At 33.4% G+C, this 17524-nt stretch overlaps 1 protein-coding gene across 1 annotated transcript; it reads left to right on the forward strand.

Annotated features, from left to right (window-relative positions):
• On the forward strand, positions 1-16180 carry LOC140056272 (centrosomal protein of 89 kDa-like). The gene is made up of 16 exons (XM_072101587.1): positions 1-40; positions 3295-3596; positions 5314-5509; positions 5837-5951; positions 6401-6519; positions 6839-6920; positions 7153-7359; positions 7667-7807; positions 8991-9118; positions 9908-10155; positions 11063-11178; positions 11692-11872; positions 13314-13481; positions 14070-14211; positions 14320-14409; positions 14853-16180. The coding sequence occupies exons 2-16, from the start codon at positions 3328-3330 to the stop codon at positions 15195-15197; spliced, it is 2547 nt and encodes an 848-aa protein (XP_071957688.1). The 5' UTR covers positions 1-40; positions 3295-3327; the 3' UTR covers positions 15198-16180.
• Positions 16181-17524: the final 1344 nt, after the last annotated feature.

A 17524-nucleotide genomic window follows, 5' to 3' on the forward strand; every position in this document is an offset into this window, starting at 1 on the left:
TGAGAAACAAAACAAGAAGGAGGCGAAGAAAACAAAGTTTGTAAGTATAATAGTATCCTATGTAGGGCCCTTGGTGTATAGCCCCAAGAATATGACTAAAGCATACCAATTATTAGTAGAGCCTACCTACCTAGCCTATATTTTGAGTGTTGTGTAGGCTTATAGGCATCCATAGGCGCGACCTGTCTGCTGTTTGTAGGCCGAGGGGTACTAGCTAGGCTAGTCCGTTGCTATGTGACGGACGCCGCTAAAACGTGTCACATTAATATTTTTTACTTTACGGCCGCGGTAGTGCCAGGCCAGATAGGGAAATCCGGCACAGAGTGATTTAGTGGGCCGAATTTATTTTGGCCCAGTAAGTAAGGCCTACTTATCACACACACAGCAGAAAGCAAAACTGCGGAGTTGACGAACCAGTGTTTTTTGGGTTTGAAAGGTAAAAAACGCCGTGGCCGTTAGGGAGTCCGACACGCTATTGCGCATGCCCAGAGCGAAGTAATTATAGCTTGCACTTAGTGCCACAGACCGCGCACCACACCACCGAGAGTCGAACGTTGTTATAGGGATTTACTGTAGCCTAGTTAGTCGTTGGGCGAGCGAGAGAGCGATGGATGAAACTTGGCCTAGGCTAGGCCATACATGAATTAAATAATTAAAATACGACTACGTCACGCGTTAAAATAATTATTATGATATTGATAAGAATCAGTATCTATCTAAGAATCGTAATGCTGTAATTTTATTAGACAGAGGAAGTATGAAGTTTGGAACGGGAGAAAAACACAGGCCTACCCAGTGGCATAACGCTTGCGTATTTCAAGAAATGTACGAAAGTGAATAGGCCTAGGCCTATATAGGGTAGCGTTGCGACCCCGACTTCCCGAAGCAGTTCTGTTTTTTTCACATCATATCCGCGCGGCGGCCGTCAACAAATCAACTTGTATACGAGTGCATGTTATTACAGTATAATGCGTTATATGAAATCTTTTATTTTGTACTTGAAAATCATAAAACTACCGTATATTTCGGTGTATAAGTCACACCTGTGTATAAGACGCACCCCCTAACTGAGAGTAAAATATCGGTATTTTTTATATCGTCGATGTATCAGGGAAAAATTTCATTTGAAAATTTTGTTTAGCAAAATTGCTAATCAAACTGATTTTTTAGTCAAGAAACATAGTTTTGTATTGTATTTTTTGCTACACAATTGTAGAAATGTGTAGCAAAAAGGTTGTTTTGTATAGCTTTTTGCTATGCTACACTGGCGAAATTTTTCCATGTGTATAAGACGCACCTTATATTTCATCAAAACAATGTTTTTTTTAAATTGTAATCAATCTTATTGTAATATTAATATATTTTGTTATATCTACAACGGCGTCCTTTATTTAGGTTTTTTCTTACCTAGGCTCGGCCGCACCCAGCCTCAACAAGTTGTTTCTAACTTGTTATTCATGAGTTTCGCACCCGCAACATCGAGTGCATGACCGTGTGTGTAACACGCACGTGTGTGGGCTAGCCTCGCTCGATCATTTCGAGAGGGCGCACGTTTTCACGGACAATCATATTCGATTAGTATCTATGTATCCGAGAAGTGTGTACGCTAGGTCCATGCTATAATCACCTGGAGAATATACTAGTCGAATACCGTACAACATGTGGCCACCAAGAAGGGCTTGCGCTGGGGGGTCGGCGATCGTGCGTATAACTATAAATAAATACTATTCCAATCGTAAACGTTTACAAATGAAATTTTATCAGAGCGCCTAAAACAGCTCCATAATAAACAAATCTTTTCATCATATTTAGTATAATATCACGCTAAAATGCCTTGAAAACTAGGCAGAAGCAGGTTGCCGTTACGTTAGTACACTGTAGCTAGGCCTAGGGTGGTGACGATATGTACACTCTGTGTGGTGAGGCATTTATGTTCGGTGTATAAGACGCACCCTTAATTTAGAGGTCAAATTTGTGTGTCAAAAGTGCGACTTATACACCGAAATATACGGTAGTCATATGTAATTATAATTCATAATTATATGAAGTTTATATATTAATGGGCAAGGCTAGTTCGCCATGGCGCAGCTATTAATAGATCCATCGCTGTTAGCAAAGATAGTGTAGTACAGTATCTTTAGTGTCTGTAGATGAGGGTATGGAGTTGCCGATTTCTTCGCTCTGGGCATGCGCAATAGCGTGTCGGATTCCCTAACGCTGGGCAGTTGAGTTCCGGTGCCGGAATCCTAACCACGGCGAAACAAAAATCCAACAACTCCGAAGTTCAAAACATAGGCCTAGGGCCTATTATTATATTATTGGGATTGAACAGCTGAACGAAATGGGGTAGCCTAGGCCTATCTCTGGAGTTTCTAAACGTTTTGAATGGACAGTCACAAGCCTCGGGGTGTCTCCGGAGATTGCAGAGTTTTGGTGTGAATGAATGCCTTGGGCCTACCTATGCCTTTTTCACGAAACGGAAGGCATCTTCGGTCGATACAAACATACAACAATGCTGTGCAGGGAAGTGTAACGAACACTAACAAGAACAACATAACGTTTTCAGGGAATTTCAGGACTCCATGTTAAAAGCCATATTCCCTATACAATTGTCCATGTTTTGTAAATATAATGCATATGCCTAGGCCTATATATTACTTTTAAAACATTAAACCAAGTCATTCCTTGTCTTAAATTTGATTAATAATGATTAATTATGATAAAAATGGAAAAACAATACACTACCTAAGCAGCTCCCGTCCTCTCATGGATGGACGGTCTTTGTGTGCATCACAGAAGAAAAGCAACAATATCAATCCGTACATGATGCATTCTCCGCTCAAATTATTAGAATCGACTTATATTATATATGTATAAATTATTATATATTCATAAGATGAAAAAAATATCGCAATAGGTCAATACATAAAATGCAGTTTGTGACCTTAAATTAGATCCAAAAAATGTATGAAATGTGGCTTTAATTCTCGTATGAGAAAAAAATTTACTATAAATTGTTCTTAAAAGATTGGACACAAAATTCTGAATGATTAAAAAAGATTATTAAAATTTGTTTGATCGCTTAAAATCCAATGAAAAAAATTATTATCTACAGCTTTTAAGAACATTTTATATTAAAAATTTGCCCATAAAGACTGTGTCCATATATTGATAGTATATACCAATAATTAACCTATCTACCGGATTTCTCTTTGGCAGAGGTAACAAGGTGCTTACAGTACCTGGTTTGACCTTTTCAATAGCTAATCTCTTTTTTAATCTTGTTTACTTTAGTCAAGGATTGGGGCTGCTCTGGTTCCAGGGGCAATGTTTGTTGCTGTACCCAGAACCCCAAGTCCATCCCGTGAAGCAACATCAAGACCGTCCTCTGTAGCAGGCACATCAAGACCACCGTCTGCCCTATCAACTGCAATTATTGGTTCAACAATGGTCAGTCGAATGATTGGAACACCCCCTCCAAACGACAATAGTTTGGATCGTGACTTGACTAGGGATGATAGCATGGCTAGGAGCAGTATGTATGATTATGAAGATAAAGAAGATGATGAAGAAGATGAGGATGACACAGTTGGACAGTAAATATTGTATTTCATTGAAATGAATATTGCATTTTTTTTACGATTTTGTTATTGTTGATTTTATAAGTGCAATGATGCAATAACCAGTTGAAATGTTATAGAACATTCCATTTTTAGATCACAGAAAGTCTTTTTACAGTTGAGCTATCTTTGTGATATCATTTGAATTAGTCTGGGTTCCAGGCGGAGTTTTGTCTTAATATTAGTAAAAAGATAAATATTTTGGCACATATGGCGTTTCATACGTATACTACTTGATTTTGGATACTCCGTCTGGGGAAACACGCACAAGTCACGTGGTTTGACACCAAGAATTCTTGGTGCATACGATTATCCGGTTGACTAGTTCAGCTGCATGCGATTGGCTACTCACTCGTACACCGTTTTAATATTCATATTTCAGAATTTCAAAGACTCAACTAAGATGATGCGCATGCGCTATGTTACGTTTAGACAATGTGTACTTGGGTACATTTATGAACGTTTCTGAAGGCTAGAAATTATTTTATATGCCTAGTAGTCTGGTAAACATTTGATGGGATTTTTCCCAAGAACATGAAAACTCGTCTTGATATGATAGGCTAGCTTCTCCGCAAATCAAACATTGAATGGATCATTTATTACGCGGAGAGATAATTTTGATTTAATTCCCACCCAGACCCTGTCCTGTTCTGTGTGATGGTGTAGCCCTGTTGTTGTGTGCCGCCGGTGGTGGTATGTAGGCCTACTTTATTGGCGTTTTATTTGGCAGGTCATACGTGCGAATTGAGTAGGACCTACGAAAGAGGCCTAGGCCAAGGACTAAACAATTAATAAACAAAACAACTTGGCATTACGATTTTATATTTCAACAGTCTCTATCGTACATCCAGCACTGTACGTACTCGATCTTTTTCATTTTGAAACAAAATGATCATTGGTTGATTCGAAATCCATATTTACATACCGCCCGTCCCATATAGCCAAATACGGTATGATAAACTACGTCATTCTTATCGGATGTTTGCGGTCTGAAAATCGATTTCTATACGTGTTTCACAAGTCTGTATTTTCAGACAAAAATCGCGGTCGAAATAAAAAAAAAAAAAAAAAAAAAAGATAATACAGACTTGGGGCAAGTCTACATTTGAATAATCATCAAGTATGTGTATGTATCATGTTATAATTTTTATTCTGTTTATATTTATTGACAATTTACCTCAATTTCCAGTATCAATATCAGTTGCCAACTGATACTGCAAATCCTAACTGACCCAACAGATGAGTGTAATATAATATGAGAGTTTACATGGCAAAATTAGTATGTTGATATAAAGTTTTTGGTACACCACATACAGTATGTAGTTCTGAAAAGAACTGTCCTCGTGATTGAGAGTGAAGATAGTTCAGATGAATTGCAATTGGGTGTTAATAAATATGAAAAAGCTAAAAAAAACAAGCAAGGTTTACAGTTTTAAAATAGACTCTAGCTGTTTGAGGTTGTGGGATACCCTCCCAATTGAAGTGACTGATTTATGCCTTTTTGGTTCCTCTAAGTTTTTCCCTGCCTTATTTAATGTCATTTGCTGTTAACTTGTTGTTTTTGTCTGCACCACAAGAAGGAGAGTACTTTGTCTGTTTGTATTTTTGATTGTATTATATGTCTTCTGGAAAATAAATGAATTGAATTGAATTGAATTAAGAGCATTGATTCGTATAATATTTTTATTTCTAGTTATTCAACTATACCAATAGTACGACAGTCCACAGGTACATCAGGTCGTTCAAGATTAGACACACCCTCTGTAAGTGACATAAGTGATGAGGATGAAGAAGAGCAAGAAAGTGATGGAGAAAGACGAAAGAATTCAACTTCACCAGTTAAACATGCCCATGAACCCATCTATGCCATACCAAACAAAATGCCTGTTGTAAGTTTAACAAATCTTAACTACTTGCTCTTGTTTCAATTCTTTTCTTATTACATATTCAATTCTTTTCTTATTAAATACTAATTTTTATATTCTTTTTTTTTTTACTATTTGTGTTTATATCTTTTTATTATTAAATTCAGTAGTGAATTTCAATGTTTACTTAAAAAACATATTTGTTTATATATTTCTCAATTTCTAAACGTATCAAACCAATACCAAAATGTTAATTTAAAAGAAAGGAAAAATGATTTTGTAATATATTTTTTTTAAACAGTCATTTAATATGATCTTTTTATTTTTATATTCATTTGTTTGAATTTGTAGAGAAAAATTTCAGAAGAATCTGTAAGCAGTAGTTTGACTCAAGTATCTCCAGCTGATGACTTTTCAGATTTACAGACACCGCCACCGCCCTGGAAAAAATCACGAGTTAAAAAGGGTTTGCGACATTGTTTTTTTTCAGTTAATAACTAACACTATTTTCCAACGCGTTAATGAACACAACGTCTTATCACCAGTTCTTTTCTACAATTGTAGAAGCTCCGACAAAAATTATTCAGATCATACCGTTATAACTGGGTTTTTGTTCAACATTCCAAGTACAAAGTTATTTTGATGAAGTTATCCAATTTGTGAAATGATGTGATAATCACCATCTAGTATTAAATACAAAGAAAACTAAGGTTTCCAGTTTTTGGACTTATAAATAATCTTGAATCTTGAAAAGCATATTATAGGCAATCACTTAAAACAGCATGACATAATCGGTGATATCTCTGAATATTTAGAATCTTATCTAAATTTAATAATGATTGCCGAATTAAACAAATGCTGTGGATCAAAGAAACAATTATTTAACAACAATTTACAAATTACATTCCTAACTAGGTCATGATAGTCCAACAACTGAAGAAGACATGTCATCGTTGACTGTAAGTGACTTGCGTTCTAGTCAAGGAGCCAATGACATTGATGCTAAAGTGTTAGAGCAGCCAATTACTCAAACTGTAAGTAACATTTTATTGCCAATATCGATGTTGATAAATACAGTATGTGGATTTATAACTACATAATCCTGGCAGGTGTATGTGCTATATTATGTTAGTTTAAATGTGACAGGCCTATATTGTATTAATTGTATATATTTTTTTATACCCAATACTGATTTTGAATTATCTATTCACTCGTGCTATTTTTACAATGATTTTTATAAATTATTTATTTATCATATGGAAGTATCACTTTATTGTATCTCTCTGTACTGTACAGTGTAACCATTGGACTATAATAATTAACATTACCAAATTGTGGGTTTTTTTTTTAAAGGTAATAAAATCAGTGAGTGCAAGTGCTCCAACAAAAAAGAGCAAAGCTGAGGAATTTGGAGAATTTCTTGCTCATGAAGAAGGTAAAAGATTGTTTTCTTCATTTTAGTTCTGGAATATTTATTGCCTGGGTGAAACCAAACTATTGGATGCATTTTAAATTGCTTATAACAGTTACGTTAAAAAAACAATATTGCCATATTCTAAATCTGACCTTGTCTTTTAAAATTTGTATTAATTATTTAAATTGATTGCATAGTACACTAATTTCTTTATGTGCATTTGTTTCAACATTCTTTTTGCATAACGTAATAGATATTCCTGGGATTGTTTTAGAAGAAGAATTAAAACAAGTGAAATGGGAACAGCAGCAGTTACTAGAAACTTTAAAGCAACAGCAACATCAGTTACAACAAAGTCAAGAGATGCATAAAAGGAACGAAGAAGAGATAAGAAAAACCAGACAGTATCAGAAACAAGAAAGTTTAATGTTGGATAAAGATGACATACAAACAAAAGATGGTACAATATTAGATAATTATTTTCTTTACACAGTTTTTATTTGTTTTTTCATTTCTGGGCTTATAGTAATACTGGATAATTGAATGTAATATATTCGATTGAGTTTATGAAAGTTTATTGAAACCAAAAATCTTGTTTCATAATTCTACATTTTGCAAATCATGTCAGACCAGGATTTTTTATCTTTTACAATTAAACAACTTCTTCTCAAAGACCTGGAATTTGGCTTTGACTCATGTGATGAAGTTAGTTTGTTTATTCCTCGTGGTTTTGTGTTGGTTGTATTTTGATGTTCCTGTTGTTTCAGAGTTTAAAAATGAAATATCTAGAATTAAAAACATTTGCGAGCAACTGCATACTGAGAATGTAGCAATCCGGAAGGTGAATGACCAGCTTCATATTGAAAACCATACTTTGAAAACAAGATCTTCTAGAAGTAGAAAAGATGGTAAGTATAACGTCGTGAGGTGGTTTCCCGATTAATCGTATGATCAAAACTTTACAATACTTTGTTTTGTATATTCTGGTCCGCTCCATGATCTCTTTGCTGTTTTTCTTTATATCTTTAGCTCTTATTAAAAGTTTTAATAACAAATTTTATTCTATTTATATTTTTGCTTTATGTACATTTTTTCTCATCACAACTTGTACAATGTAATTTAGAAAACTACAACCATTTTTCAATAAACATACACATCATACAACGTACATTTCTAGCCTAACAAAATTTTCAAAACTTTCTATTATTTAAAAGTCATAGATAGCCAGGTCTCGGGTCCATTCTATTGTCGCCACAGATTGATATCTTCATCAGTACTTCTATGAATGGATGATTAGGTGGGAACACCAACGCTAGTTGATCATACCCAGTACCGTTTTGATCGTACGATTAATCGGGGAAACCACCTCACAACTGCAGTGTTTCAATGGTGATACTCTAAGGCTGTGGTTCCGCAGCCATAACAAAATCAGTTTTTTAACCAATCAGATAATTAATAAAAAAAATAAAGTAAAATAATTTCATACTGTATTGTAGTTAAGACATGCAAATGAAACTTTTTATCCATTTTTTTTCCTGCATTTTTATCGTACTTTACTTACAGATTGTATCCACATTTTTTACTATCTTAAGTTTTGTGCACAAAAATTTGTGTGTATTGTATTTATTAATTTTTGTTTATATTTTATATTTATCTGTTTTGATCGCACTAATATTTGTCAATCTTTAACAAGAATTTCTATTGTTATTATGATAATGGAAAAATAAAGCATTTCAGTATTTGTCCTTCAACAAGGTCTAAAGTTAAAAATTATTGCATTTATTCGATAATTATCTGCTTTGAATAAGATAGTTATCTTATCTTTTTTGAGCCAAATTGTTTAAACCCAGGAATTTTATCAGTTATTATCGTTTAAGTTTTGGCTGAACATGGTCTAAATTAACAATTAATATGGTAAATTTGGTACATATAAACATTTTGAAATGTTATCAAACAAGGGCATGACTGGTTTTTAACATTGTTAACACATGCGTGATACAACAGTATTGTTGTCAATAAAATGTAAGGTTCTATAAAAAAAGTATTTTTTTAAATGTTATACTGTATTGATTTGGTATATTTTTTAAATAGAGACCGCAAGTGAACTTTTACAACAGCAAGTAGAGGACTACAAAAAAGAAATTGATCTTCATAAATTAACTATTCACAAATTAAGCATTGAATTAAGTCGATACCAGGCAAAGTACAGATCACCTGAGGTATGTAAAAATGTATATTAAATCCACATTCCCAATTTTTTTCGATCTAATTTAAGGTCACAAACTGCAGCAGCATTTTATGTAGATTTGAATACTATATGGGCTCACTGCGATAATTTTGGTTAAAATGAGAAATAGCAGCCCATAATAACTACCTACCTATTTTCGTTGCACCCATTTTCAATCGATTGTGAAATAAAAAACAAAGCTCCACATACATATGACAGTTCTCAAACTTATCGATTAGGTATTTGATGCCATTGATAGAAAAGAGTATGGTATTGGTATATTTGTGAATCTTAGAAAAGCATTTGATACAATTGATCACATCATTTTACTCAAGAAACTTGATTATTATGATGTTAGAGGTACCGCTTTAAATTGGTTTAAGAGCTATGTCTCTGGAAGACATCAATACACTATCTTTGATAATTGACGATACCAATATTTTCTTATCTCACAAAAATGTAAATACTCTGGGCGCTGTTGCGCTATTTAAATGTAAATAAAACCAATTTATGATATTTTGAAGAAAAGAAAAGTTCAGATAGATCAAGTTATGGTATTTTTGAGTTATAGAGTTGCACATCTGAATCGTAATTGTGTAAAATCAAGCATCTCCAATGAAAAGCATTACGTATAATCACCTTCACAAAGTTCAGAGACAATCTATCGTCCTTCCGTAGACATGGACTTCTTAAAATCCAAGGTTTTATCTCTTTTATTTAAAATGGTAATCGTGATAATGTCATCATCAATTGATTTCAGTATTTTGTTATTTGTTTGTAGAAAGGGGACCCACCTGGTTTGCCTGCAAGGGGAAATAGTCCAAGATGGCTGAATGATACGCACTATTTATCACCTCTAATCTTAGCCTATGAAGATCGTTTACAAGACAAAGACAAGACAATTTTAAAATACCAAAAAGAGCTAAAAGAAATTAAGGAGGATGTGGAGCAGGTGTTGCATGAAAATCAGGTGTTACACCTGCAGTTAGAACAAACCCAGGAGCCATCACAAGTCACCATGATGGAATGGTAATCTTTTTAACAAATTAGAATTTTGATTAGAACTTTACTACCATATTTATTCAAATAAATGTCTCTCTAAAAAAAAAATGTGGCACATCAGTGCTCTATTGGCTGGTGGGTAAAAATGATAAACCGGAAGCGTATGTCGGTCCTAAGATGTTTAAAAACATAGTGCATGTGTTGGGTCTTGTAAAGGTGAATGTGTTTACTTTGTTATTCTCTTGTCAAAAATGGATTTCAATGAGCTTTGCTCAATTCCAATAATATGTGAAACATAATTAACAATGTTGGAGTGTAAAAAAAAATAAAAAGGGGGTACACAACCTTGTGGTACCCCTGTGCTAACTACTGCTTTATCTGAAATCATATTACCCAACTTAACATGCTGTGATTTGTTACTAAAGGAAATTTAACACCCACCTACAAATTGACAAAGGAACACCTAATTTATCATCATCTGGTTAAACAATCTGAAAGGAATCACTGTATTTAATGCCGGTCAATGAACAACAACCATTAGTTCTCGAGTTCAAGATATTTGAAGACATTATGTAACATATATAAGACCGCATCTTCAGGAGACATTTTTGGGCGATACACACATTTTCATCTGGTTGTAGACAAGATAAAAGTTGCATGCATAAAAGTTATTACCTTTATTTGTTAAGAGATTAGGAGATGCATGTGTGATTGAAGTTGTAACTGATATTTCCGAGATTTCCTTTTTTGTTTCTATTACTCCATACAGCGGTATAACAACATCTACTGTATTGCATTTCTTTTTTTAAATCACATGTGTACAGCAAACATTACTGTAATAAAATTCTGTTTGGAGATTTTACCTTATTAACTGGTCTTAAACATTATTGTGCAAACAATGTAAAGATGATTTTTGTTTGTGTATTGTCTGTAGGCATAAACTACAAGAGCAAGCAAAGTTGGTTCTTGAAGAAAACCAGTTATTAATGGAACAGATGGACATACAACAAGAGAAACAACAACATATTAATAAACGACACTCTCAAGAAGGTTTGAAATTAAATATACTGTATTAATTTTTTTTTATTAAACCAACATTATTTCCATTATTGATTTTATTGCCCCAATTGCATAGAAATGTTTCAATTTAGCGATATTTTCTTGGGCGATACAATTTTGCTGAAATTCGAACATGTACCTTTATTATATAGGTTTTTCTACTGAAAAATACTGAACTTTGGTTGTTTTTAGTTTTGTTTATGTATACTTTGGAGATTATTGTATATTACTTTTTGTGAATTTGTGAGGTTTGCAGAATGTAAAATACAGTAATATATTCCATTGACATGTTTAATTAGTATGTAATGGCTTGACTGATGACAAAAGTGTAACCAGCCAGGATATAACCAAACAAGTTAATGTGGTGTAGGGACAACAAAATCCTTAAATCATTTACTGTATACATTCTATAGATATTTCTAACACTGGTATTGTTTAATTTGATTATTTTTTATCTGAAAAACTCCCAATATGTTTATATAAATATTTTGATACATCTTACAGTTAATAAAATGTCAAAAAGAATGGTTATGGTGGACAGAGAGAAAAATGAACTTGATTCACAGTTATCAGAACTCCGAGTAAAATACAACGCCCTCAAACATCAGCATGAGACATTAGTTGTGATAAATGAGGGCAAATTGCCATTGCAAGAACATCTTGCCACAGTTGGTGAATTACAAAAGTATGTATACAATATTCACTTATTGACAATTGCAGTTAACACGCCATTTCTTATAGTGTTGTTAATAGCAAGGTTTTGCAACTTAACGAATACGATAACGTAAAAGGGATACGTCACATTTTTGTAAAACTTTAGAGCTAATCCCCATTTCATATTTGTAAAACGTATTCGTGTTGACGAATATCACCAGTCATTTTCGGAACTACAAAACGAGTATAGTTTTTGATCTATTTTGCACATTTTGCATTTGAATCCGGAATGATTCATGATTATAAGATTAAGATTTATTGAAAGTAATTTACTAAAATGGCAGGTAAATTTTGATAAATAGTTTTTAAAGTCCTCACTCGCTTTGATGTTACACTAGGCCTAGGCAGCCAAGCAACACTTACCTGCGGTTCGTTGAAATTTACCACATTCATACTTTGGACGACGGCCTCAATATTTTGGTTCCATGTGAAACAGATTTTTACTGGTTTACGAATCCGTGTGCTTGACGTTTTTGTTATTGTATTCAAACGTAGCGTTGCGAAACCTCTCTGTTATTAAAGGACAGCTTGACCGAGGACCGTATTTTTACAACGTATTAGAGATGTACATATGATTTCAGAACAATCGCAAGATTAAGGATATCGCCGCTCGCCGTATAGCGGTCCCCGTAAAATGCTGTGACGTCACAGGTGCATCGCAAAATCTACTTCCAGATAAGCAAAAGAAACAATAAAAAAAATCAACATTTATTTACAAAATGTGTTTACAAGAAATTTTTGCAATTTGCCAGACTTTGCCAGAAAACTCATGACGTAAATTTTGCGATGCACCTGTAATGTCACAGAAATTTAAGGCGACGGCTGTACGGCGAGCACGTGCGGCGATATCCTTAATCTCGCGATGGTTCTGAAATCATATGTACATCTCTAATACGTTGTTAAAATATGGTCCTCAGTCAAGTTGTTCTTTAAGTCCTTCCAATGTGCGTATAAGAAAGAAATTTCAATAGTGATGCATAGATTGTGAATATATTGCAAATTACATTAATGACCCCAGAACCCATCATAATTATGTGATTTGACCATAAATATATTTAAGCATTCCATAAATAAAATGTTGAATTACTAAAAGCCTTGTATATAAAATACCATATTTTAACACTTTAGCTCTAAAATTAAAAGAAATATGGAGTTGAACTCACTGCCCATACACACTACACAAAACACTAAGATGTACACAACAGTGATCACATCCAGTGCTGTAAATAAACTTATCCAAAACTGCACTATACATACAGTTTTTGTAAGAACTTTTTAACCAGGAAAGCTCTAAATGTTGGTGTTTGGATGCCACTTTGTGTATCTACAATGTTCATGATGTAGAAGAGAAAGTGTATTCAATATGCGTGCTGTCAGCTTTAGGTCATTCATTGCATTTGATATTTTTGTAGAGCAATTGAAGAATTGAAATCAAAACAGAGGTTGGAAATTGAGACCACTTCATCAAAGTTGTCTTCAATTGAAGCAGAGAAAAACAATCTTGCCATAAGAATTGCAGATGTTGAAGCTGAGAAAACTCAGATGGAAGCAGAAATTAGAGCTTTAAATAGAGCTAAGAGGTTTGCTTTAATTACTATTTCATAGATAACTCGTAGGTTACTGTGTTTCTTCTTGCAGAGAAAGAAAAAGTACATTTACTGGGCTAAACCACATATTCACATATATTGAGTTTGGTTTTGAAATTTTGTCATCAAACTAAATTCCAGCGATTCTATAAAATCTCTAGAGGAGGTGACTTATGGGTGCACATTTGAATCTTTTTTGGGTAGGAAATTCGGATTAGGCCCAACATGGACCCATGGCAGCCAGCAGTGCAGCACCTGATCTCTTATAATAATAGTATACCAATTGTTGTAGTATATTGAATAGTGTACCAACTTCTTTAACCAACGGCTTTACGTCCCATCCGAAGGACAAAGCAATGGATACAGTTAGTATGGTACAGCTATCACATGCTAGTCTTATATTATCCTTTTATCATCACTCTACAGTATATACAGGACCCTCTGTGATTCCAGACGGTCTCCCATCCAGAATGCAACCGGGCCCAACATTGCATAACTGTGGTTATCTGACGAGAACCGCTGTTTCAACGCTATATGGCCGTTAAAAAAAAAATGGTAAAATATTGTTTTGTTTTTTTGCAGGAAATCAGAACAAAAGGTATTGATACTACAGAAGCAGGTTGAACACTGTGAAAGTCAGGAGACCACTGCCAATCAACATCTTAATAAGGTACTTGAGATAGCAGAACAGACAGCTGCTGAAAGGGACGTCTATCACAGACTTGTAAGATTATTATTATATACATTACTAAATTATGTTGCTTACTCCTCTTTGTGACCAATTGTATTGCTCAGCATGTCAACATTAATGTTTATTTTGTATTATTTTTAGGCTAAAAGTCAGACACACGAGAAAAATAAAGCAGTTAATAAAGTATTGAAAGGGAATGTAGCTGTTGGACGAATGGAAGAAAAATTAAAGGTACTGTAATTGTTTAGATCTTTGAACAAGATGATGATGTGGATGAGCGTACTCTTTAATATCATTTTAACTCACTGTATCAGCATTTACAAAATAGGCTTTCTTCACTATTCTTTAGCCCAAACCCTACCTCTATTTCATCATAAAACTGCTTTCTTTTAAATAGATAATATAACATTAATACACACTATTGTGCACACATTTGTACTCTTCATTCATTTGTTTTTAATTAAAAACTAATAGAACCAGATAAATAATTCAAATTCATTCAATTTTATTTGTCCAAGAGAAACATGCCAATTGCTCAAAACATTATGATCATCAAGTGACACAATAGAAAATGGTAAAAAACATTTAAAATAATATAACAGCTACAAGATTACTCTGGTGAACAATAGTGATTTAACTGAGTTGACTAAAATGAAAACATTTTTATTTTACAGTACTATAAGTTAAAAGCAGATGAACAGTTAGGAAACATGACACGACGCATGGAGGATGAGGTGTCAACTCATGTCAACCAGAAAGAGCAATACCACAGAGAGATCCGTCATCTTCAACAACTATTAAAGGACAAACAACTTGCCTTGGATACCATGATCAATGAAAAACGACGCTTAGAAGAGGACTTGGAAACAGTGTGGGAAACGCTTAATAAAGATAACAAACATATGAAAACATCCTTAAGATCAAAACATAATACTAAACCTTTAAAATTGGATGGACCAGCATTTGAGTACGATTCAGAAAAGGGTTTACTGAATGATTCGGGTAGTGACGACTACTAATGTAAAATATCGTTTATGAAAACAAATTAGTTGAAAAGAGAGAATGTTTCTTGAGTTGAAAGATTTTCTGTTTTATTTAATGAGACCGAGCTGACAGAACATTAATGATATTTTTATAACACATCACCTACTGTAAACATTATTCAATTAATCCGTTCCATCTTAAATAATGTGGAAGGATAGGCCATTGAAAAAGGTAGCTCTCTGATTTTGGCTGTGTAGTAGAGATGTTATCGATGACGTATGCTATGGGTTGGTGAACAGTAAGCAACCTCAGATGGCACAGCATTCTAAAAATGTTTACAAAAAGCTGAATGTGCATTCAAAACCATTACATAGACTTTTTACCATCAAACTAGAACTAAAGAGCACGTGATACTAAATTAAACAATCAGATAATAAAGATACACTCAGTTAATTAATTAATATTTCACTCTTTCTGTGTCTTTTTAAATGTAGCAGAAGGGAGGAACAACTCACAAATTAAAAATACTGTGTGTGTATAATAAAGCAATAAATAAAATAAAATAAATTAAAAAATGACAATGCAGTGGTTAGATCTCAATGGAGATACAAATTAAATAAAACAGAAAACTAAATCAATTCAGTTAATGGAAAGATAGAAGCATGATAATTAACTATTAATATTTATTAAAATTATTATTATTATTGTTATTTTTTAGATAAATTGTATATAAATATTCGTGTTTAATATGCATTATTGTATTTACTATGCTAAAAATTAGGTATATTGTGAGATAGTTTGTACAGTACTGTAGTAGGCCTACTATAAGCTTAAAAACACCTTGAGTACAATATACCTTGAAAAGAGTATATATTTTGTATGTTAATAAAATCTACTGGGTAGATAAAACAAAACAAAACGAGAATGCTTTTATATTTATTCATTACAAGCTTGTTTCATATAAATGTAACATACTCTATTTATTTTGCTTTATCTAGAAAAATCCATAAAAACTAATTTAGGCAGATATGTGAAATAATTATTTGAGTTTTTGCATAGAATTTATTAAATATTTAAGTGTGTATTACATCATATCTTATATGCAATTGTGCAATTGTATTTGTAATTTGATAAGAGCAATATGGCCTGCTAATATGTACCTAAATAATCAGGAATACAGTAGTTCTAATCAGCTCCATCGATGAGTATTGTTTCTAATATTATATGTGTGCAGACTAATAGTCTGGGTTCCAGATGGAGTTTTGTTTTGACCAATCACAAGCGATGGCTTATTCGCTTGTGATTGCTAACTGTCTATAACTTCGCTTGTCATTGGTTAAAACGCTTGCGTTGCGTTTACGTCCTTGCGTTACGTTCTAAACACTCGTCTGTGTAAAATTGACCATTACAATATATGTTTCGGTAAATTCGGGCCTGGTAAAAATACGTTTAATTCAGCCTAGGCCTAACCACAATAGGTCTAACATTTTAATTATAAATTATTTTTGAGTAAATTGTCTATTTTCGATGTTGCTAATAGTAATATAACTGACGTTATTCATTCAATGGTAACCACTTATCGTAACCATAACAACAACCACCATAACCATAATTTAGTTAGTTATTATATTGTGTTTGGCTCGTTTACTCCTGCATGCTGTAAAGATATTTATCGTATCCATTGTGTTTAACCGGCTCTCATATCATTATGCATCTCTGATCAAACGACCAATATGGAAATACAGTAATATCATATGGTAATTTGAAAATGTATAATTATATAATAGAAGACTACAACTTTTTAAATTCCAAACCTTTACTTCACCCATGACCCATGACCTCAGACGAGAAGTTTATAGAACTTGCAATTAAGAAATCATTTAAACCGTAATTCCTTCAATTGAAAAAAATATAATAATAATAGGCCTATAGCTTATATTAGGCCTATATCAACGCTAAGGTTGTTATTTGAACTAATTGATCGTGTAAAATATTATGGTTTATTAAATATACCATAAATTATTCCTCGCTTGAAAACTCCCCCTCGAATAAACATTCCCCACCCCCAGAACATCGTTTGGAATTCCCCCACCCCCCCCCCCCCCCACACACACACCCACTAACTAATAAACTCGCCACCACATAACGCAACTTATAAACAAGCTTAATATTTATTGTAAGTAAGATTTTGTTATTTATTAATGACGTCTATGATATTGCAATTATACTGTATTTTAATTTAACCCGGTTAGATCAAGACACAACTTTGCGCTGATTACTAGCTGCATTATATTATGGGAGTAGGCCTAGTTTCCACAAATGTTTGATCCAAAAAATGACTGGGGTAATAATGTTCAGCGCA

The sequence above is a fragment of the Antedon mediterranea genome, chromosome 8 (genome assembly GCF_964355755.1).
Source record: "Antedon mediterranea chromosome 8, ecAntMedi1.1, whole genome shotgun sequence".
Lineage (NCBI taxonomy): Eukaryota > Metazoa > Echinodermata > Crinoidea > Comatulida > Antedonidae > Antedon > Antedon mediterranea.

Bases quoted from the DNA above. Each gene is read 5' to 3' on its own strand.
- LOC140056272 (XM_072101587.1), top strand. From the start codon at position 3,328: ATGTTTGTTGCTGTACCCAGAACCCCAAGTCCATCCCGTGAAGCAACA. The intron at 6,520-6,838 runs GTAAGTAACATT...TTTTTTTTAAAG, and splicing joins AGCAGCCAATTACTCAAACT to GTAATAAAATCAGTGAGTGC. The intron at 9,119-9,907 runs GTATGTAAAAAT...ATTTGTTTGTAG, and splicing joins CAAAGTACAGATCACCTGAG to AAAGGGGACCCACCTGGTTT.